The 23,660-nt window shown below is 40.4% G+C and overlaps 1 protein-coding gene across 2 annotated transcripts in view; it reads left to right on the top strand.

The window, feature by feature from the left end:
• DSG2 (desmoglein 2) overlaps window positions 1-21,810 on the top strand; it is a 32,743-nt gene extending 10,933 nt beyond the window's left edge. The window contains exons 1-15 of one of the 2 annotated variants that reach the window (XM_072152025.1): window positions 3,360-3,428; window positions 4,509-4,544; window positions 4,889-5,017; window positions 5,100-5,261; window positions 5,348-5,492; window positions 6,713-6,873; window positions 8,054-8,191; window positions 8,573-8,758; window positions 10,078-10,394; window positions 11,138-11,280; window positions 11,634-11,861; window positions 15,787-16,017; window positions 16,212-16,333; window positions 17,354-17,698; window positions 18,680-21,810. In XM_072152025.1, the coding sequence (XP_072008126.1) occupies window positions 3,375-3,428; window positions 4,509-4,544; window positions 4,889-5,017; window positions 5,100-5,261; window positions 5,348-5,492; window positions 6,713-6,873; window positions 8,054-8,191; window positions 8,573-8,758; window positions 10,078-10,394; window positions 11,138-11,280; window positions 11,634-11,861; window positions 15,787-16,017; window positions 16,212-16,333; window positions 17,354-17,698; window positions 18,680-19,708 (3,426 nt within the window). In that variant the 5' untranslated portion in view covers window positions 3,360-3,374 and the 3' untranslated portion in view covers window positions 19,709-21,810. Of the gene's footprint in view, window positions 1-3,359; window positions 3,429-4,508; window positions 4,545-4,888; window positions 5,018-5,099; window positions 5,262-5,347; window positions 5,493-6,712; window positions 6,874-8,053; window positions 8,192-8,572; window positions 8,759-10,077; window positions 10,395-11,137; window positions 11,281-11,633; window positions 11,862-15,786; window positions 16,018-16,211; window positions 16,334-17,353; window positions 17,699-18,679 lie in introns of those variants that run through there. The other variant, XM_072152024.1, reaches the window with a different exon arrangement.
• The last annotated feature ends 1,850 nt before the right edge of the window (window positions 21,811-23,660 follow it).

The following is a 23,660-nucleotide window of genomic DNA, read 5'->3' as shown; positions in this document are numbered from 1 at the left end:
TGAAGATAAGTTATAAAATTATTACATAAAATTTCATTTACAGAGTACAGCACAATCTGTGGAAACCGTGACCATTCTTGAGCTGTGCTTTCCTCTCTATAAGAAGTCCAGACGTGCTGACACTAATGTATTATTATCCATTTCACAGCGGTGGGTTTAAGTGTGATGACTTTGTGACAGGGTGAAAGGCAAGAATTGTACTGATCGTAAAAGGAATGTGAAAGTTTGCCTCTGGGTTGGGAGGGAGAGCAGTAAAGGAAAGGAATTTTTGTCACTGAAATTCGGCTGAAAAGTGAGTGCGTGTGTAAAAGTCTGCAGAAATGAAGTATAACTGATATTGTGAGGACAAACTGGAGGCTGCTGGGAGCTGCATGGGGCTTAGGGCGCGTAACTACGGCAGGATCTACCATCACCAAAACCTGAGTCAGAGTAAACAAAGAATCAGGGCCTGCCAGCCAACTGCCTACTTTAGTGGTGGCTCCATCAGATAGTCCATGTGCTTGTTATTACACTAGTTAAATCGTAACACATCTAAGCAGATGGCCATTGCCTGATTAGAGGCTTGGCACATACTCATTGTATGCCACCTCTTAGGGCATTTCTGGGTTCAGGGTGTGGTCACACGTTGCAGGGCATCTACTACCAGGATGAAGCACTGTATGCAAATGAGCCTCCAGGTGTTAAAGGACACCTGTCATCAGGTCTGTGTCACTTGTCCTGTCACCTCTACCTGTTGCAGCAGCTCACAAGGATCCCATCCCAGCCTTTATCTAGTTATTTCATACATTAACCATTGTAAAATCATCTATTCTTTATTATGTAAATGAGGCTGATCACATGGTCAGAGGCAGTGATGTCACTCCTGTTCCCCCTCCCCTCTCCTCCCCCTGCTCATGTCTGTGTGTAATGTATAGTAAAGTATTGCTGGTATCTGTGCTGCATCTGCTGACATGCTGCATCCTCCTAATATACAGGTGAGAGACACAGACATCAGCTACACATGAATCTGACATGTTCTGCTGTAACATGGCTGCCTGGAGCTGCTGTATCTCTCCTATATACACACATGCACACACAGGCTGCAGGGGGCGTGGCCACCAGCACCAGGAAGCTCATCATTATGCAGCCTCACATCATTATACAGGCTGTCAGTCATGCACTGGGGGTGTGGCTGTGCCTCCCACTCATGAATAGAGTGGACAGCTTGAATATGCTAATGACTCATTGGACATCTCACAGGTCATTTGCATACAGCTTTAGGACCTCATTGCTTAGGTTTACAGGCATGTAGAGGGACAATGAAGGGATAGAGGCAATGCCTTCTAATGGCAGTTTATGAAAATATATTTAGTTTAGGGGGTTATTTTGCATGACGGGTTCTCTTTAACATTTATTTTTTCATTTTTTGTAATGCACTTTAAAGAGTACTCCTTCTGTTTACAAGACAGGCTCGTTTGTATGCCGTCTTTCATCCTGGTGGTAGATGTCCTTTAAAACGTCATAAAAATCAGTTTTGAGGTGGTTGTAGGTGCAGTTTTGTTAACGGGTGAAAGACATGAAGTGAGCAGATAAATTTGATTTTGATAGGGAAACCATTTCAATGTCTTTCACCTGTTAAATTAACAAAACCGCACCTACAATTCCCTCAAAAGTGATTGTGATGCAGTTATAACTGCAATGTGTCACTGCATCTTCAATATATTGATAAATACCATATTATTCATCATTATTAAGCCCCCCACTGCAAAATGATTTGTGGAATGGAATCCTTAGCATGGATTTACTGTGTTGTATTGTAACATGCAGCAAATTTCAACAATAAATTCCAAGAAAATTTACCTTTTTGCATTTTGTGTCCCAAAAAAGGAGAGCCATTCTTTATATCAGTCAGTAGTGCTAGTCTAGATAGATGTAGGTCAGAAAGGGAAATACAACTCCTTAAATGTGCAAATCGTTAGGTGTGTGCATGTTCCACTGAGAATCACAGGAACTAATTACAGGCAGTCCCCGGGTTACATGCAAGATAGGGTCCGGAGGTTTGTTCTTAAGTTGAATTTGTATGTAAGTCGAAACTGTATATTTTATAATTGTAGATCCAGACAAAAAATTTTTGGCCCCAGTGACATTTGGAGTTTAAACATTTTTTGCTGTAATGGGACCAAGGATTATCAATAAATCTTCATTACAGACATCTCACAGCTGATCATTGCAACCTGGGACTATAGTAAAGCATCCAGAGACCTTCACCAGAGGTCAGAGGGTATGTCTGTAACCATGGGTTGTCTGTAAGTCGGGTGTCCTTAAGTAGGGGACTGCCTGTATACAAATAAGTTTTCCAAGGTAAACTCTGCATCTAGCGTGGGAGGGGTGGAGAGACAGAAGATAGGGGAGTGCTTGGGTGGCCCCATCATGAATACGCCGGACTGCTGCAAGATATGGCTGGCGATTGGACCGCTAAGAGCCACAATGTGGCAGAGCTTATCAGTATAATCTGCTACATCAATTATTTTAACAGTGGGATAAATAGGAGAAGGCAAGGGACAGTTTTTCATTATTATGTGCAGCTAGTCCTGTTTTTGACCTGACAGGTGTCCTTTAAAGACTCTGTATCCTTACAAAGGCGGCCTACAAAGGTGGGAGATATATCGCTCTTCCTGAAATACTTTTGTGGCCAGTGACTCAGCCAAACCAGTTGCCTGCACTGTACTGGTTGTAAGCACTGGCATTTTAGCCATAATCCCAAGCCACATCTCAAGGCATCCTGAAAGTTGGACCTTGATCTATAGGGAGATTTCTTCTTTAAGGGTGCTCTAGATACATAATTTCCCCTTTCTCATCTTAGAACATTTATTTGCATATTCCTTTCCCATAAGTTGAAGTAGACACCATTAGTTTGTGGAGACGACTCCAAGATCAGTCTTCATTCTCTCTCTCTCTCTGTCTCTCTCTCTCCCCATATCAGTATGGTCTCTGTAACCTCTTCCCTGCTCTGTCTTTCTACCTTGCCTCTCCTTTGTCTACATTATACCTCTCCAAGTTTTTCACTGCAGTCCAAGTAAAATGAGACAGGCTTCCACAGGCCTCCTGGAGGAGAACCGGCTTATCCACCTCCAGTTAATCTCCTAGATAAAAGTCTGGTGTTAGGAGGGGTGGGTGCAGCAGTCAGTGGGAATGTTCCAGTATGTGCAGTATGTCATAGGCAAGCACAGGACAGAAACGTAGAAAAGTCCTACAGTAAGCAACTATTCTCAACAAGTATAAGCCAGAGTGAAGAGCGAACAAAGCAACATCCACACCCACACAACCTTGTGAGATAGGAAGATGAGGGAGTGTGCAGAGCCCAGCATGTGGTGGGATTCCACAGCCCTGATCGCATGGGAAAACTTGTGTGCAAAGTCTGCAACCAAGAAGGGAGATCATTTGTAGCAGTATAGTGATAAGGGATTGAACTGCTATCTTATTTCAAGAACTTCTCACCAGCTCTAGCAGACCAGTACCTGCTATATTACATCATTGACTGTAAAATTAGAGAATCTTATTGCAATCTCAGGAGATAAATGTTGCCCAAACATCTCATTTATATTACGCCGCCCTCAAATCGAGAAGAAATCATATTGACAACCTGATCCTTTTATTGTGGGAGAGGGATGGGTCCTTCCCCTACAGCACCTCTTGTCGCTTGTACAACCTCGGCTGAGCTAAGCATGCCTGTGTTTAGAGGCGAAGGACTGATAAAAATGTGAATATTAGAAAAAAAAAACTACCATCAAAATCCTAGCTTGATCAACCAGGGACACTAGCTCATAGATCCAGGCACTGTGACTGTGATAATCTGCTTTTATTTATCCATGGCCTCCTTCCTTCTAAAATCAACTTTTATGCAATGAAACAATAATGGTAATGAAGGCCTCTGGGGGGTTACCTGAGCCCCACAGTGCTGCAGATTCTCAGGCTGCTACAAAGAGCAGAACATGTCTAACTCAACCTCCTGCTGTCTCTTTTCTCCCTCTGCCTGTGTAACCTAGCAGCAGCAGGAAGTACAGGGGGAGGGAAGACCTTCTCTGCTCATTGTAACAGCGAGGGCTCTGGAAACGCCTACCATAGTCCTTCACGCTTTTTATAATAATTTAAAAAGTTGATTTTAAAAGGAAGGAGGCCATGGATAACAAATATAAGATGATCAGAGTCTCAAGTGCCTGGATCTATGAGTTATTGTCACTGGTGTATCCATGCTTCAGTTTGATGGTAGATTTCCTATAAGCCTTAAAAGTATGTATGCATTTTTTTTTTCTGTTTCAATTTAAAAAGCCTTCATAAGAAATTGCCTTTCTGTGATGGTTCTGATCTATGGTAACTCTTTAACAGACCTGCACCATAACACAGCTATGTGCATCAGCCCTTTCTTCCATTATTCTGAGACCTGACAATACGTACGATTAGCTTGAGATTAGTTTATTGACCAGAGACTGTAGTGGGATTAATGTCTTTCCTATTTGTATTGTACACAGGTTATTCTTGATTTTGGACAAGGCCTTCATTTAGAGGTAAGGTACAACATTTTATTCATTGAGTAATAGCTCTATAGATATTGTATGACTCCTAAAACTAAATATTTGAAGTGAATGTTATTGGCATCGTCAATAGCCTGAGATTTTGAATGCTATAAAACAGACCTGCTATTGTACATTGTTGTCATAGCTTTAACAGCCATTTGTATCACTTTTTATAAAGGAAGCTGATGGCGTCCTCTGCTGGCTGATTGTGTTTTTTTTTCCTTTGGAAGATTCACAATTGCTTTTCACATTATCAGTTTCTTTGGTCTAAGTTGTGTGCTAAATAAGTTTGCATGACTTTTCTATTGAGATTTTTTTTTTTTAATTTCCATTAGAGGGTAAAACGTGCCGGAAAACCGGGTGAGAAAACTGTATATTTAGCAAGGCATAAACGAGAATGGATTATCCCGCCAGTTTCCATCTATGAAGAGCAGGACAATTCATTTAAGAATCCTATTGCAAGGGTGAGTATAGTCTGCTGTATTTATTGAAATTGGCATCCTTCACAAAAAAGTAATGCTAAGTTTACAAAATTTTTTTAACCAGATACAATCTGACATAAAGCTGGACAGATCCCGTAGAATTCGCTATTCAATCATTGGACCCGGAGTTACTCAAGCCCCACTGGGTATATTTCTTATAGATGAAAATTCGGGTGATCTGAACGTCACTGGAATCGTGGATAGAGAGGAAATCTCAATGTTTTTTGTAAGTTGAACATTCGATACCAATTATTGTTTTCATTAATTCATATTTTTTTTCAAGAAATATTGAAAGTGTTTATTTTTTTTTAGTTAAAAGGCTATGCCCGAGACCAGAATGGTGTGGATGTTGAGCCGCCTATAGACCTCAGAGTAAAAGTTCTTGACATCAATGATAATGACCCAATATTTGCACAAGACATATTTACTGCAACAGTAGAAGAGTTAAGTGTTTCAAGTAAGTCTATATTTGCATATTATTTCTGCTATTAATATTTGGTTTTGAAAAAAATCACTCTTTTACTACCAACCCTTGATGCACAAGAGGTATTTGCACTGTGCTCTGGAGCTGAGTTTGCATCATATTCGGTGAGTGCCTGCTTTGTTGCATGGCTGACTCCCGCTACTAACAGCTCTGCTCAATGAGACTTCCTATCACAGCTGTTGACTCATAAGTTTCTGCAGTAAATTTTGACAGAAACAAATGTATTGTATGTTGGCAATCTGGGGGGGGGGGGTTCTCCTTCTTTGAAATCATAGGTGCCATGCAGTGTCCCACGGAAGCCTATTGAAGGCCCCGAGGTCCCCATGCCTTATTATCAAATACAGGCGGTCCCTGACTTAAGAACACCCGACTTACACCTTAGTTACAAACGGCCCTCTGGATGTTGGTAATTTACTGTACTTTAGTCCCAGGCTACGATGATCAGCTGTAACAGTTATAAAAGGCGTCTGCATTTAAAGGGAACCCGTCACCACATTTTGACATATACAGCCAGTGACCGGTTCCCGTAGAATCCTACTAACTAACTGAAACAAACCTAAAGAACCTGTCTTGTATGTAACCCACAGACTGCAAGTACACTCTGCCCACTGTGACCTCTGGTATAAAAATGATGTTTACCTGCAGATAAAAAGGAAACTTTCACCCTAGTGCCAAATAGGATCTTTATAACTTTAACAGGGGTTTAATAAGTACTGTTTAACTGAAAGGAAATTTACCATCAAAATCCATCATGATAAACCAGGGACACTTACTCATAGATCTATACAATATAACAAATATCTGGTAATCTTCTGTTTGTTATCCATGGCCTTCTTCCTTTCAAAATCTATTTTTTTTTTAAATTCAGCTAAGGAGCCCAACGGGTCCCTTTGGGATGTAACCAGAACCCGTCCATTCTGTAGCTTCGCAGGCTGTTACACTGTGCAGGAGTACTTTTGCCTTCCCAATGTGTGCTGAAACTGAGATTACAGTAGACAGAAGTGGGGGGAGAAAAACTCCTTCACAGTGTAACATCATACTTTATTTTAATGGTAAAATTTCAAGCCATACATACTCTTGGTATGTATGTATAATTACAGATTTAGATAACGGGCATCCAATTACATTTTAAGTGGAAAGCCACATTTAGCGCTGGATAAATTTTAACATTTTTTTTTCCAAACATTACACAGATAGCCTTGTTATGGTCCTGAATGCTACTGATGCAGATGAACCCAATACCGTCAATTCTCAACTTGCGTACAGAGTCCTGTCTCAAGAGCCTGGATCATCTGAATTTGTGGTGACTAAGAATGGTGAAATTCGCACAACTTCAGTTGTACTTGATAGAGAGGTAACAGCAGGTTGTGTAGCACTGCCATCACATTGGATTTTCATGAATGAATGCATTGAAAGTTGCATTGGATATTCACAGAATGTTCTGGTGTTTTTACTGCTACAATCAGAATGATGATTTCTTATGTCCAAGAAACATTTTTTTTTCAATCTTCACCTAATTACAGTAGCTGAAATACCCCATGACGATATGTACACACAATGCAAAAAGGAATAAGAATTTCATGTCCAATACCAAATTCCACTAATTCCTGTAACCTATAGTTAGAATGAGCAACTACATGCAAAATCTTGAAAATGGAAAACTGCAGAAAATAAAAGAAAAGTTCTTATAAATTATAAGAACCGTGGTCATATTTTACATTCATGGTATATCCACAGTTTTATAAATGCATGTAGGACAAGCTTTTGGTCAACGTGAATACAATGCTTAATTTTCTTTGCCTTATTTCTATGGAGTACTATTTGGTACATCCTCAAAATCTATCTCCTGGTGTGACTGTGAATCGAGAGATGGCTGCATTTACATGTCTTTCTCCATTTCAATGTGGGGCAAAACTGACCAAGCAAGTATTCTCAAAATAGAGGTGAATGCAGTGAACTGAGCATGCCAGCTCCTCATCCAGCTATGAGGAGCTGCACGCCAAAGTTATCTGGTAGGCGAATCAAAGAGGCTACTGGGGCGTGGATTAGCCGTGCCATGTAACCTCATCTCGGGCTACTCCACACCCCAGTAGCTTCTTTAGAAAATTTACATTTTAGCGAAATAAAAGGTATAACAATATTGCAGGGATGTGAGGATTAGCCCTTAAAAGGGCTATCCTCACGTCCTATAGATGTACCTACCACCCGATCTACCTTAATAGGTAGATGCGTGGTGGTAGGTTCCCTTAAAATGGGGAACCGTTGGGAACTTTTAGGTTATATAATTGCGTCAGATTATTCCATTATACAAGCTCTTATTCCTCTTGTGTCAGACTGTAAGCTCTTGCGGACAGGGCCCTCACTCCTATTGTTCCACAAGACTGTTTGTACTCTGTAGTGTAATATTATATTTGTATATGTCCCCGATGATTTGTAAAACGCTGCAGAATTTGATGGTGCTTTATAAATAAGGATTATAGCTCCTAATAGTTTTAATAATTGTAACCTAGGTTTTTTGTTTTTTTTTAATTTAGAAACAAAGCAGCTACACCCTTGTGGTTGAAGTAAGAGATCTAGATGGAGATCTCAAGAATGGCAAAGCCAACACAGCTTCTGTTAAAGTTAAAGTAAAGGATGTAAATGACAATATTCCCATACTTGAAAAGGAACAGGTATGCTAAACAAAAAACGTCCGTGCATGCCTAAAATGTGCATGCTAATTAAAGTTAATTAAGGGTGGTGGCACACATCAGCATTTTGAACCCGGTTTTAGGCCGTTTTTAAGGAGTCTGTTAAAAATCGCATGTTTTTGAAAACGAATGCGGTTTTTGAAAACGATTTCGTTTTTTCCCGTTTTTTGTCTGTTTTCCAATTATCTTAAGATAATTGGGAAAACCGATCAAAAACACATGTGTTTTTTAACGGACTGCTTAAAACCGAGTTCATAACGCCACGTGTGCCACCACCCTGATAGAACACCTGTCATGATTTTGTTATTTTGTTTTGCTTTTAGTATCCATGTGATCTGACTTTTTATGTTGTGTCTGTTTTAGTATGAAGGAGCTGTCGAGGAAAATGTTGCCAATGTTGAAATACTACGTATGAAGGTGTTTGACAATGATCAAGAGTTCACTGATAATTGGTTTGCTAAGTTTGATATAATATCGGGCAATGAAGACAACTATTTCGAAATCGTAACGGATACTGACACCAATGAAGGAGTTCTAATGATCGTGAAGGTAATAGAAATTGGACTTGTTGAAAAATGGTGTGTTGCAGTAAAAACCTGCTACTTAAAATCAATAGATTTATATATTCTTCATCCACTGTAATTTACTGCAGATTTTAAAGGTGTACTCCAATGCAACTCCACCACTTCGATATAAAATGGACGCCTGAGGCTACATGCATTTGTTTGTGTGCTATCCATTGTTTCTAACGGCTAGCACACTGCCCCATGTATTTCAGTGGGCTCAAATATGGGTTTCCATGACCCAGTGCATGAGTCGACTGGTCGAGGCACAAATGTGTGTGTTCGGCTTAGGCATTTTGCATGTGAATGGACTTGAAACACCAAGCACAGGTCTATTGCTTGCAGCCTGATATTGCACATTATTGTGTGCAGGTAACATAAGTGAGAGATTTTTCTTTGTTGCTGGAAAGATGGAGTTCAAATAAATTTCAGTGTGAAAAGCTGGATGTTAAAGGGGATTTCTCATAAAATCTCCACTTTAAATCCCCCTTTAAATCAGTCCCTTTAACCACTTTATAGAAATTTATAAAAACTTTAATTTAATATGTATAACCCAGCCTAAATACTTTTCTGATAACTTTATATCTTTGTAAAACAATGCAGAAGACGCTGACTGGGGCAGTACTGTGAGTGTAACGGATTGTGTGTTTGGTGCTATCACTCGTGTGAAGCTGAAAATCCCTCCTTCCAGCAAAAAGAGGCTAAATAAGCCAGACCACAAAAGCATATAAAGATAGAGACAGTCTTGCACTGACTAAGTAAATGAAGATAGTGCTTGCAAAACTAAATGAAACAGATTACAGCCTTCAAATGAAGGATAGATCTATCCTTGAGGAAGGAGACAGTGAGCCTTTGAAACTAGTTGTAAATCAGTTGTGCATACCCAGGGGACGTCACCACAGCAGGATTTTTATATCTGCAGTAGGGTCAGAGCCGCCAGCCGGGGCTCACCTACACTTACAGCAAAGTGGATATTTTTTGGGCTCTTAACATTCAGCAGCACACAAGATGGTAATCCACCACTTCCAGAAGACTCTCAGCTTCAGCCAGAGTTCTGTGTGAGCCACGAGGAAGTTATATGGCAAAACAAAGTTACAAGCAATACGGTCTAGTTGTGGAGGCAAAACTATTGCTATTAGCCATTCTAATGGACCAAGACACACACACTCCATTTATCAGGCTGTAATCTGTTATATTTAGCATCACATCTTCATTTACTTGGCCAGCGCAGGAGTGATTGTATCTTTATAAACATTTTATCTTTGTTCCATGTACCCTATAAAATCATATTTGTGTTTTTTTAAGGAAGCCGATTACGAGGTTCTTCAGTCTGCTGAACTGAGTGTTGTCGTCTCAAACCGGGCTGAGTATCACAGCTCAATTAAGCATCTGGTTGTTGGCGGTGGAGGTGGAGGTGCAGGTGGAGCTGCTGGTGGTGCAGGTGGTGGTGGTGGAAAACCAATACCCATAAAAGTGCAGGTGAAGAATGTTCGAGAGGGCCCAGTGTTCAAACCCAGGAGGAAAATTCTTACTATTGCTGAAGGAAAAACCGTTCTAAACAAAGTCATTGGGTCATATCAAGCATACGATTCAGATACTGGGAAAGTTGCTGATCATGTTAAGTAAGTTGGCTTTTTGTTTTACACTGAAAGTCTGTAAGCTAAGCCAGGCAGTAAAATGTGGTCTTCAGGTTTTGGAAAGAAATCTAACTTTAGCACAAACCTTCAGACGCCAATCTAGCAAATCTGACGCACAAAAGAAACTCTCTGTGTATTAAAAAGTTGTGTTTCTGAAGTCTCTTCACAGCAGAGTGATGAGGAGAAGAGGATATTGCCTAACTCCTTACATACCTAGAATATTTTATTTGAGCTAGAAGCACTCCGAGCTATGGCTGTCTGCCCTTAAAGAGGACCTGCCACCCAAATTTTCGGCACTAGGAGCTGCTTACTAGTAAGCAGCTCCTAGTGCTTGAACAAACGCAGCAGTGTTAGAGTGATAGCGTTACCGGAAATACGCGGGGTACAGTGTAATTGTCGGACAGCTCACAAAGCTGTCCGACGTATTCATGAGGGTGCGGGGTTGGGGGCGTGGCTAGGGGCAGTCACTGCCGGCCTATGGAGTGAGTGCGCGGTCCGGGGAAGAGGCAGCTTGATTACATTGTACTCCCCTCAGTGTTAGATAGCGTTACCAGAGCGTTAGTAAGCAGCTCCTAGTGCCGAAATTTTGGGCGACAGGTCCTCTTTAAGGCTAATTTGAGTTAATTCACATATAAATTTCCGGATGCCATTTGTTTTGAGTGTTTTGATAAACATCCTGCAGCTTGTTTTGTACAAGTGACTTATTGCTATTTCTTATTTTGTAAAAGATATGCCAAAGAATATGATCCAGATAATTGGTTCATGATCGATCAAACTACAGCCGAAATTAAACTTATAAAAATACCCGATCGAGAGTCTATATATGTAGTCAATGGAACCTATGTAGCAAAAATCTTGGCTATAAGTGAAGGTAAGAGTCATTTTCTTTTATGAGGTCCATTTGCTCCCCTTTTCCACCTAATGACTTTAACCTTTCAATAATGGTCATCTTGGCTTTATATTTTGGAGTTCTTTTAAAACTGTCCAAAAATTTACAAAAATTAGATTTTTATTTTTTTTATTTCACATTCATTATGGCACCCACAATATGCAAATAATATTCTGAAAGTTTTGGGCACACAGAAGGGAATACCTCTGATACAAGCAAAAACTGAGAATATGGAGCCTTATTCATAGAACATATCATCTGTCTAAAGAAGGCTGACCTTGCCTACTATTTACAAAATGCTGTATGTTTAAAACTCCAATCTTTTTTCATTCTAGATCTTCCCGGAAAAACTGCCACAGGAACTATAGCTATAGAGGTGGAAGACGTGAACGACAACTGCCCAGTTCTGATAAATCCAGACCAGACAGTTTGTAACAATGCAAAGTTCATTAACCTGACAGCAATGGATCCAGATGGCTTTCCTAATGGAGCACCACTGAAATTTGTGGTTGTAGATGATCCCCCTGGTAACGCTAAGCTGTGGTCAATTGGTAAAACTGATGGTAAGTTATTTTTTTCTTTCTTTCTAAAGACCAACTTAATACACTAGAGATGTTCCAGTTATGGAAAATGCTTACCGTATATACAAGAGTATAAGCCGACCCGAGTATAAGCCAAGGTACCTAATTCTACCACCAAAAACTCAGAAAACCTATTGACTTGAGTATAAGCCAAGGGTGGGAAATGCATTGGTCACAGCCTCCCAGTATATAGCCAGCCTGTCCTCCTGTAGTATATAGCCTGCCAGCCCCCCCTGTAGTATATAGCCTGCCAGCCCCCCCTGTAGTATATAGCCTGCCAGCCCCCCCCTGTAGTATATAGCCTGCCAGCCCCCCCCTGTAGTATATAGCCTGCCAGCCCCCCCCTGTAGTATATAGCCTGCCAGCCCCCCCCCTGTAGTATATAGCCTGCCAGCCCCCCCTGTAGTATATAGCCTGCCAGCCCCCCCTGTAGTATATAGCCTGCCAGCCCCCCCCTGTAGTATATAGCCTGCCCGCCCCCCCCTGTAGTATATAGCCTGCCAGCCCCCCCTGTAGTATATAGCCTGCCAGCCCCCCTGTAGTATATAGCCTGCCAGCCCCCGCTCCCCAGTATATAGAATGCCAGCCCCCTGTAGGGTATAGCTTGCCGATTTAAAAAATAAATAAATTAACTACTCACCATTCCGACGGCCCAGGCAGCTCCTCTTCATCTTCATGCCGCAGTCAGTTTTGTTTTGTTTTTTTGTTTTTTTAACAAATATACCCTAGTATAAGCCGGGTGGGGAATTTTATTGCAACTGAGCTACATATTGAAGCAAAGGCTTACCGGTTAGACCCGCAATCAGTGCTAGCACTAATCGCGGGTGGTACACATTGCCACCAGCAAAGCTGCTGGCGGCTCAAAAAAGATGCCAAGGATCGTCGCTCCCCGTCTTCCAAAGACCCGAACCTGCCTTCGTTTAACCCCTTCATTACAATATGTGATCAACACATTGTAATGAATGAGGGAAATTCTCATATACTGCCATACTATAGTATCGATCAGACAACCTAGGGTTAAAGTACCCTAGGGAGTCTGAAAAATAGTAAAAAGAAAAAAAGCCCCCCTTTCCCTAGAACTGAAATAAAAACAAATAAACAGGAAAAAAATAAACACATAAGCTATCTCCGCGTCCAAAAATGCTCGAATTATCAAAATATAATTAGTTTTGTACTGCGTTGAAAATGGCCCCTTTTTGTCCTTTTGAAAAATATTAAAAATTCATTAAAAAGTGATCAAAAGGTCGTACAGTCTTTAAAATGATAGCAATGAAAACGACATCAAAAGTTGCAAAAAATGACACCACCCACAGCTCCGTACACCTAAGTATATAAAAAAAAGTTATTAGAAGATGGCTAAATAAAAATTGTTTTCATTTTTGTAAATGTATGAAAACATTATACAGGCAATCCCCGGGTTACGTACAAGATGGGGTCTGTAGGTTTGTTCTTAAGTTGAATTTGTATGTAAGTCGGAACTGTATATTTTATAATTGTAGCTCCAGCCAGAATATTTTTGGTCTTTGTGACAATTGGATTTTAAAAATGTTGGGTTGTTATAAGAACCGAGATTAACAATAAAGCTTCATTGCAGACACATTTAATAACTGTTATATCTGTTTATTGCAGCCTAAGAATAAAGTACAGTAAATTACTAATATCCAGTGGTCCGTTTGTAACTAGGGATCGTCTGTAAGTCGGGTGTTCTTAAGTAGGGGACCACCTGTATAACCTATACAAATTTGGTATCCCTACCACCATACAGTGAGGAACACTGCCGCCATATAGTGAGGAACACTGCCGCCATATAGTGAGGAACACTGCCGCCATATAGTGAGGAACACTGCCGCCATATAGTGAGGAACACTGCCGCCATATAGTGAGGAACACTGCCGCCATATAGTGAGGAACACTGCCGCCATATAGTGAGGAACACTGCCGCCATATAGTGAGGAACACTGCCGCCATATAGTGAGGAACACTGCCGCCATGTAGTGAGGAACACTGCCGCCATATAGTGAGGAACACTGCCGCCATATAGTGAGGGACACTGCCGCCATATAGTGAGGGACACTGCCGCCATATAGTGAGGGACACTGCCGCCACACAGTGAGGGACACTGCCGCCACACAGTGAGGGACACTGCCGCCACACAGTGAGGGACACTGCCGCCACACAGTGAGGGACACTGCCGCCACACAGTGAGGGACACTGCCGCCACACAGTGAGGGACACTGCCGCCACACAGTGAGGGACACTGCGGCCATACAGTGAGGGACACTACCGCCACACAGTGAGGGACACTACGGCCATACAGTGAGGGACACTACGGCCACACAGTGAGGGACACTGCCGCCACACAGTGAGGGACACTACCGCCACACAGTGAGGGACACTACCGCCACACAGTGAGGGACACTACGGCCATACAGTGAGGGACACTACCCCCATACAGTGAGGAATAGTACCGCCATGTTCCTTTCTTCTTCCCAAAATTCTCTGCCCCATGAAACTTCGGATTCGTGACAAATTTTTCCTGAAATTCTAAACAAATTTAGAATTGTTAGCATCGAATCGCCCAGCTCTAATAATTATTATTAATATGATGATGATGATTTATTATTATTATGGAGATTATAATATTTTAAGGATATAATACAGTTAAATTAAATTACATAAAATAAGGGGTCATTCAGACGCGCATGTCTGCTGCTCATCTGCAAAATATGCGGACGTGATGCCTGTGTTCAGTCCATATTGAATCAGTTTTTTTCTGATATGCAAAAAAAGCTGAAACACTCTGCATATGTATATCATGCATGTGCCGACAATTTTTTGCGTATCCTTTGAGTTCTATGGATGTACGCGGTCTGCATGCTACAATTTCTTTTTCTCACGGTCTGCACATCCGTGAAAAATTGGACATGCGAACAGAACCACAGGAAACAGTGGGTCCATTTGCCATCTGTCTACATGAGCCCTAAATTATACTATTTAGTATAGTATTTTATATTATCAATACTAGGACAACCTTTACAACACATACATTCTACACTGTCATAAAGCACTGAAGCTTCTCCTGGCAGATCACTGGTGATCACTGATCGCATGATAAAACGTTTTTTTCTTTTCTTGAAAGTATTGTATCTGTAGCGAGAATCGCAATACTTTTCTGAATATCACATCGCACTCAAAATTCTGGTATCGGTGCAACCCTAATGGAAACCTGGCGCCACTTTGCTGCTTGCCCTTTTCTTTCCAAAGTTCTGGCATTTTCTGTTCTGAAAGTGTTTAACAAAAATCTTTCTCACCAGAGGTGAAGTGGGTAAAGACTAACGTCTGTCAGTCTATGCCCTCAGGCTGAGGCCAGTTATCTTGCCTATAGATCCCATGAAACATTGTGTTCTCTCTCTATGTAATTTAGCATTAAATCCTTGTTTCCCATATGTAAATCCACTGAACACTGCTATCTGCAAAGAGCTGTAACTGCCATGGCAGGTTGGGGGAAGGGAGCAGCATAAGGACAGCAGACAGAGAAAGTTCTTTAGAATCACAGACTGGGATGGAGGGACTGATATTGAACAGGGGAGATCTTGTACCTCACTATTCTGTGCAGGAGACTGTCACATGGCCGCCTCCTCTGTGAGCAGAGAGCAGCAGCTCTTCCCCTCCCATGAAATTGTCTGAGAAACATTGTGTAAATAAGCTACGGACTCATAGGGCTTAACAGCACATAGAGAGTAGGCAGCTATTGCAGGTAATCTGAGGGGGATAGCAAAGAAACTGGTACATATAGGTAACAAAGAAAATAGGCAAAATTGTTTTACATCCCAAAAGCTATTGATTTGTGAAAAAAACCCTTTACAGTTACTCTTTAAATGTGATCTTTCTCTTTTGGTTATGATAGCGGTTAGTGCACAGCTGATTCCAAAAGATCTCTGGGAAGGACCACATAAAGTGAAAGTTCTAATAACGGACAACCAAGGGTTAAGTTGCCCAGAAACTCAAGCCTTGATGCTGACCGTTTGCACCTGTAATAATGATGCTTTCGCGTGCAGTGAACGAAGGACTGACAGCTCCATAGGCCTAGGAGGTGGTGCGATTGCTCTTATGATACTTGCTTGTCTCCTATTACTACGTAAGTAGATCAGTTTTTTTTTCCTCATTGATATACTGTGATACTTGAAATGATAACAGGAGCTTAGAGGTGACTGGTATATGGGGTATTAACATTGAGTGATTTATGCAGTTATGGATATAGGCATTCTATATCACAAACTATAAATTAAAATAATAATAATAATTAGAAATGACATTTTTCTTTCTCTCTAGTGGTACCACTACTATTGCTTTTATGCTCTTGTGGCTCAGGAGGGAAAGGGTTTTTGGCTGTAGATGGTCCTGAGCAGTCCATGCTTATACACAACAAAGAGGGCCCAGAACCTGTAGACGCTGTAAGTATCATGTAATTTAAGTGTTACGAAACATTATTTGGTACAGTTGACATTTAAATATCTTGTCTTCATATAATTGATATTGTATGTGTAATTTTCTAATTTACTTTCTATATAAATTCATCAAAGTTTTCTAGATCTATGCTTGTTGTCATTCAACAGGAAGCTTAATTGTTTACTTCCTATGGATAAAAACCAGTCTCTGGTCATGTCATGCCACACAGGTGCATGGCTTGTGAAGTTTCTTGTTCAATGACAGCAAGCAGAGTTATACAAAGTATACTATAGGCATATATCATGCAGGTGTGATGGGGGTCTGATGGTTCAGCTTCTTTGCCGGTATGTGGTAACAACATGCTATGCTCCCCTCTTTACCCTGCCACCTTATAGAGAGGAACAACAATATACAGTATTTTTCGGACTATAAGGCACACCGAAGTATAAGGCGCACCATCAATAAATGCCTGCTAAAACGTCTAGGTTCATATATAAGGTGCACCAGATTATAAGGCGCACCTGATTATAAAGATGAATGACCAGCAGGTGGCAGACCTGTGCACAGCTCAAGGCAGCTGTTGTCTGTCAGTACGGTTCATATATAAGGCGCACTGGACTACAAGGCGCAACTTTGATTTCTGAGAAAATCAAAGGATTTTTTGTGCGCCTTATAGTCCGAAAAATACGGTACATCATTTTCATAAAACAACCATAGAGGTGGAAGCTATGGGCCTTTCCGTCCTAGAGCTGCATCTTGCTCTTTGCTACATAAACCTTTCTTCTATATATTGATTCCTGTATTTGGTCTTGAAAGCTTACATAGTGACTCTGTAGCAAGCAGTACAAACAGCTCAGGCAGCAGCTTATCTGTCCTGGCACCTAAAGGAGAAATATTATTATGTACTTGTGTATTATGGTACAAATCATGTAAGATTTTAGGGCAACCATAGATTTATAGCATAATTTTTGTATTTATGACTATGGCATGTTCATTTGCATCTGTTTATTTTATGTCTACCCTAGGCAGCTATTCCCGCTACAATTGGAACAATTGGTGCTGCAGGACTTACAGCGGGGGCTGGTGCTGGCATGGCCTATGGTATGCAATCTATGGATGGATATGGATACAACAAGGAAATGTACCATTCTAGTATGATGATGGATAGGCAATATGAAGAAAACCAGGTTCTTATGAGTCGAGGAGAAATGACTGCCAGAGCTGGTAGCAGTGGTGGTGTGAGAATGATGAGCGGTATGGCCTCCGCAGCAGGTGCTGCAGCAGGAGCTGGATATGGTTATGGCGTTGCAGGTAGTGCCGGGAGTCAGGCAGCTCTGAATGAAGAATTTATCAAAGGATATTTTTATGATGTAAGTATTGTTGTTGTGATCGTTTACAGATTTGAAATCTGTCAAAAATAATGTGCTGGGCATCTTCATAATGAATATATAGAGTATTAATATGGTTTGGAGCTCACTGTTTGTTACCATAGTCACCTCTGCACAATCATAGGAATGCCTAGCTCAATAATAATAGTTTTCTGTAGCCACCAGTAGGGGGAAGACTATGTGCAGAGGTAGAACCAATAGTTAGTCAAGCAGTTGTCTCATGTTTAACTGATATCTTATATTCTGTAGGTAGGATAACAGTCTGATAAGTGGTGGTTTGCTAACTGGAACCCCATATTCAAAAGAGCAGGGTCCCACTTCCCCTAAGTGATCATGATGTTGATGAAGGGAGCAACAGGACACTTGCTCACAATGCCACTCCGTCAGTTAAGGGCAATAGGACCACTGTTGGGGTGTACCAGCCGTGGGAGCCCCATCTATAATACTATCCCCCATCCTGTGGATAGTGGAGGATAACATGGGACAACCCTTCTTAATATCTGTAACATGTCCTAATATTGCAGATTATTAATTTGAAAACCTGCAACCAAGGTTTGCAAAACATATTTAAATTTGTTTTAATCTCTTTTATAAAAAAAATATGCAACACATCTGTCACATATGAACATGGTATTGAAGGGAACCTGTCAGTAGATTGGGCTGCTTGAAATAAAAAATGAATAATGTTTATTAACTTTTTTCCTCCTTTATACATCCTTATGGCATTAGACTGCCTAGAAGGGGGAAGTCTTTGTACACTGTCAGATAGTGATGACATGCAGGATGCAAACAGACCAGAGCCCATTTTTTGTGGCCCATTATTGCTGGTAGCCTTAGTATGTGCTTGCTTCTGGAACTCATAATGGTGTCTTATTGAATGATGTTCTAACTGGGAATATTTACTTCTCCTATGCTGTTTTGTTATTACTCTTTACAATCCTTTACTCTTTTTACTTATTATAGAGAGTCATGGGATGTGCGGATGAAGACATGGCCCAGGCGTCAAAGGACTGCATTCTCATTTACTCTCAGGAAGGCACAGGCTCAATTGCTGGTTCAGTTGGTTGCTGTAGTATCATTGAAAGCGAATTTGAAGATGACTACCTGGATGATTTAGGATTGAAGTTCAAGGCCCTGGCAGATATTTGTCAAGGAGTAAATAGCAGCGTGGAGATTTCCCAGTATAAATCTTATGAGCAACTTCATCAAGCAGCCTTAGAGGCCGAAGCCATCACTGATATCAGAGTAGTCGAGAATGAAGAGACTGTGGAAGAGCATCACCAGGCTATGGACCATTCATATATGTCATCGGAATCCCAGGTTGAGAGGTTGGAGCCTCAAAGTATGGCGACTGAGGAGTCTTATGTGACTTCTCGATATGTCCAAGAACCGGTTATGCGTGGTAACTTGCTTGTGACTGAAAAGTCTTACACCACTGCACCTACAATAATTCTTGAACCTGTACGTCAACAGAACGTATTGGTGACGGAGAGAATCATTCGTCCTGCCACCAGTTTACATAACGTGGTTGACATCAATGAGGGAGAAAATGTTTTAGTAACCGAGCGAGTGATTCAGGCTGACAAAGGGTTTTCTGGCTTTGTGAGTGAGCCTCGTGATTCACAGTACATGCTGGTAACTGAGCGTCTTCTTGACCCTAGTTCTAATCTAAGTGCCTCTTCCATAAGCATTCCCGACCAGTCTGTGGGTAGGAATGTAATGGTGACCGAGCGACATTACACTCCTATAACCACAGTTAATGGGAGCACTAGAACAGCTATCAATGGGGGCGCTAGGATTCCAGTAGAAGTGTCAGGGGGGCAAAACATGGTCAAAGAAAGTGTCTCCATTTTGGATGGTGGGGTGATTGGACAAACGCACTTAAAACAGGGAGGTTATCTGGTGGAGGAACTAAATCCAGCAAGCAGTAATGTAGAGAAGTCATCAAGCAGGGTGACAAAGTACAACACTGTACATTACACACGTTCCTAATGGAAAACATTTTTCTTTAGCACATGTTAAGTTTTGAGTTTGTGTTAAATTAATACCATTTAACACCTCCCTAATCCAACTGCAAGTAAAATAGGGATGGGCCCACGTGTCCTGTAAGCTGCTCCATTTCCAGTAGGTCCTATACAAAATCATTTTCAGACTTTGCCTTGTCACAATGCAGAAAACTATATTTGGATTGCATCATCGCTTTGAAGTTTAGAAGGAATGTCATTGCCCTATTTTAGACCACCTTGTAAAATAGGAAAATTCCAATCCCTCCTTCAGACAGCTGTATATTATTGAAAATTGATTGATATTAGTAGAGACAATACCAATACTTATTCATTTTGGTAGAGACAAAACTTCAGCTTTACCTTCATCCTGTCATATTAGTATTATGTCCAGTAAAAAGTTATTATCAAGTCCAAGTCCCAAATAGTTTTTCTTCAACAAGAAATCTGTAATGGCTCCACAAAATTCAGAACCTATAGATCTACATCTATCTAACAACCTATATGCTTAGTTAGATACGCCACATTAAATGTCCACCTTTGAATATTTGCACACAGGGGTGAGAGCATTGCTGATAGGACAGTGCTTTATCCTTGACTCTTATTCTAAATATTTTCTAGTAACCAGAGCATACCCCTACTACAGCAAACACATATCCATTCTCGTACGACACTTTGATTCACATTGTTTCTAAGCGTCTGTATATTTCTCGTTTGTCTGATGTATAAAACAGATGTAAAAATATAATGATGTCATCTTATAATTTTCATAAAATTTTATAGATACTGTAATAAGTTGAAGAATTTTTTTTTTTTTGTGTTAACCTTTTTGTCACTTCAAACAGGTAAAATGAGCTATTTTGTCTCTGATTGCAATTGTCTACTTCTGTTGCAATTATTATTTTACAGACCTCATATTTTTGTATGGAAAAATGAATTGTAGGAATTTACTAGGACTTTCAAATCCCATTCTCCTTGTAAGTGCTTATTGCTTAGATGTTTTTTTAGTTAGTTTTATGTTTACATCAGCTTCTTCAGGTAATTATGTAGCTTTTCTATCACTTAAGTGATTTTATTAGCTTTTATTTTAGTTTGTTTTTTTAAATAGTCTTGTAGTTTTTTTTCAAGCTAAACTTTTTAGAAAAGACTCTTTTTTTGTATATAATGTACATATGTGAACCAAACGTTCAAACACTGGAAACTATTGATTTGATTGTTAGAAATCTGCTAACTGCAGGAAATATTTTTTACTTAGGAATTTTGTACAAATAAAATATATGGGAGGGAAAAACTAATTTTTGTTTTTGTACTTTTTTTTTTTTTAGAATAAAAAAACTTTAGACCTCTAACTAGTTGGTTCGGAGTGTGCCCTCTATAGAACGCCACACATTCAGAGTGATTGATGAGTACAACAAAAGGCAAATTACTTCTGAGTGGGTCATGATAAAGGCATCACTTACATTAGATTTTAGGCCTTTCAGACAATAACTGGCCCTGGTAATTTAAACGAGTGACAATGGCCACATACTTAATTGTTTCTAAGAAGAAGCAAGGGAACCAATTCCTTTTCACATACGATACAATACCATATTAGCAAATAGGTGCGGAGATGGGCTGACACAGTGATAGGAAATGGACCTACTGCAGAGCCTTCATTAACTCACTGCCCCCCCCCCCCCCAAATTGTATACACAAGTGTTGTGCTGCATATTCTTGGACATGCCCTAGAAGTGCTTACTTTGTAACACGATAGAGAAAATTTTGGTATGAAGGCATAAAAATCTCAGCTTTGAATAAAAACATTTCCTCTCATTGTATGTGGGCTTTTTACATTTGCCAAGGTTGCTTTGGTAAAGTAACCTGGTAAATTTTAGCACTGTTAGTTACCTGTTATTGTCAAGAATGTTTCTCATATTTTGGAACATCTATGTTCTTTCTTCTGTCTTGCTGAATAATATTTTGCTGGACTTTGAGGCTAAGTGTTCATAAGTAATCCTTTAACAGCTTAGACTTGTATGTTTATTGCAAAGAATTTTTAAATGGCCAATGTTTAAGCTTATGTGTAAATTACTGGTTTTGCACCATTGTCTATCTGTTTTTGGTTAACAAATAAAGTTTATTTTAAAGAAAATTTGGTACAGCAATATTTTATTTTGATTAGCTTTTTGCTACAAAAGAAAGGCAGTTCTGGTATACTATTTATAACGACAACTATAAGTTAAACATGGGTGGGGGGTGGCCTTTAAAGAAAATCAAAATCCATCATGATAAACCAGGGACACTTACTCATAGAGCCAAGCACAGTGGCTATGGTAATCTTATATTTGTTATCCATTGCCTCCTTCCTCCTAAAATAAACTTTTAAAATCATGCTAATTAGCTCGAGGGCTCTAGGGGTGTTTCCAGAGCCCTCAGTGATGTCTTTTTGCTCCTTGTTACAATGAGAAGAGCAGGTGTCGGCTCCCTCTGCACTTAATGCTGCTGCTATATTACACAGGCAGAGGGAGAGAGCAGGGGAGGGGGAAGAGGTATTCTGCTTATTGTAACAACCTGTGAAAAGGGTCGGGAAGTAAGAGTTCTGCCAATTAAGGCCACCGTGTGGAGTCCGATAGCCATGGATGATCCATCAGGGGGATTCTGGGAAAATACGCAAAGTTTGCTTGGATGGCCTCTTTTAGCTACCATGCCTCTCTTAGCTACATTGTAAGGCAGCTCCCTTGACATCAAGCAGGCATGGTTTTTCTTATCCCATCCTGATATGGAGTCAGGGGAATATGCCAATTAGGAAGCGCACATTACCTTTTGAAATGCAGCTGTCCCCAGGACTTCAGTGGGACCTGTTGGCAGGGTGAAAGGTAAACTTCACCTGTGAATATTACAACAACTATAGATCACCAAGATATTATACATGCATGTCTGCTATTAATGTTTGAAGGTCTATGGGTACCTGTCCCCAATGAAATATAGCCTTCTGATGATAGGTTCCCTTTAAACAATTCGAAATGGAATTGTACGCCGCTCACAAAATTTTCCTAAAATGACAAAATGCAATAGTTTAGAATACACTTGGATGGAGAGTACCACTTGAGATACTTCCCAACCAATAAAATAAAATAGAAGGTGGCAATACTGGGACATCCCATTTAAGATGAGACCATTATAATCACATCCTATTGTTAAACATGATGTGGAGCAGCCATCTGTGTGCTGAGTAATCAGCCTAATACAGAAACAGGTTTATTTTGTTTGATAGTTGTCACTTATCACGATGGCTAATAAACATCCCCTACGAACAGTGTCGAAGATTACGTCGTAATTGCACTACAATGGAAAAATTAGTGAACTTATAAAAGCCTAAAAGTGAAGATATTAACAACATGACTAGAGATGGGCAAATTGATTCTAACGAATCGGAATCCGTTCCAAATTTCATGAAAGTTTTTTTTTTTCCTCTTTATTAGCAAATGGCCGCGAGAACAGCATGTTACATGGAGCAGAGAACTCTGGGAAGAAGAAAGGAACACCCTCGATCACATGTGCAGACATGAAAGTCAATCAGCAACCAGCAGTCTTATGTCATGTCACAGCCCTATAAAAACAGGCAGCCATTTCCAATCTTGTCATTTCACACTGCATGTGCTGTCTCTAGCGTCTAGCTGCTTGCACTCAGTAGCTGATGGTGTGATTCTTGCTCCAATTCCAGGGTGTCCTTTTTGGGGGATCTGTTTACCCCAAATTTCAGTTCTTTTTTGTTGCTAAAGTTGATAGCAAGAAATCCATGTCAAATCCACATAGTTGCTGGAGTGATTTTTGCTCAAAGTCAAGGGTGTCTGTTTTGGGGGACCTGTATAACGGAAATTTTCAATAGTTTTTTTTTGCTAAAGTTGATAGCAAGAAATCAGTGTCAAATCCACAAAGTTGATTAACCAATATGTCAGACA

Source organism: Engystomops pustulosus, chromosome 5 (assembly GCF_040894005.1).
Source record: "Engystomops pustulosus chromosome 5, aEngPut4.maternal, whole genome shotgun sequence".
Lineage (NCBI taxonomy): Eukaryota > Metazoa > Chordata > Amphibia > Anura > Leptodactylidae > Engystomops > Engystomops pustulosus.
This window is presented reverse-complemented; position numbering and strand designations above follow the sequence as displayed.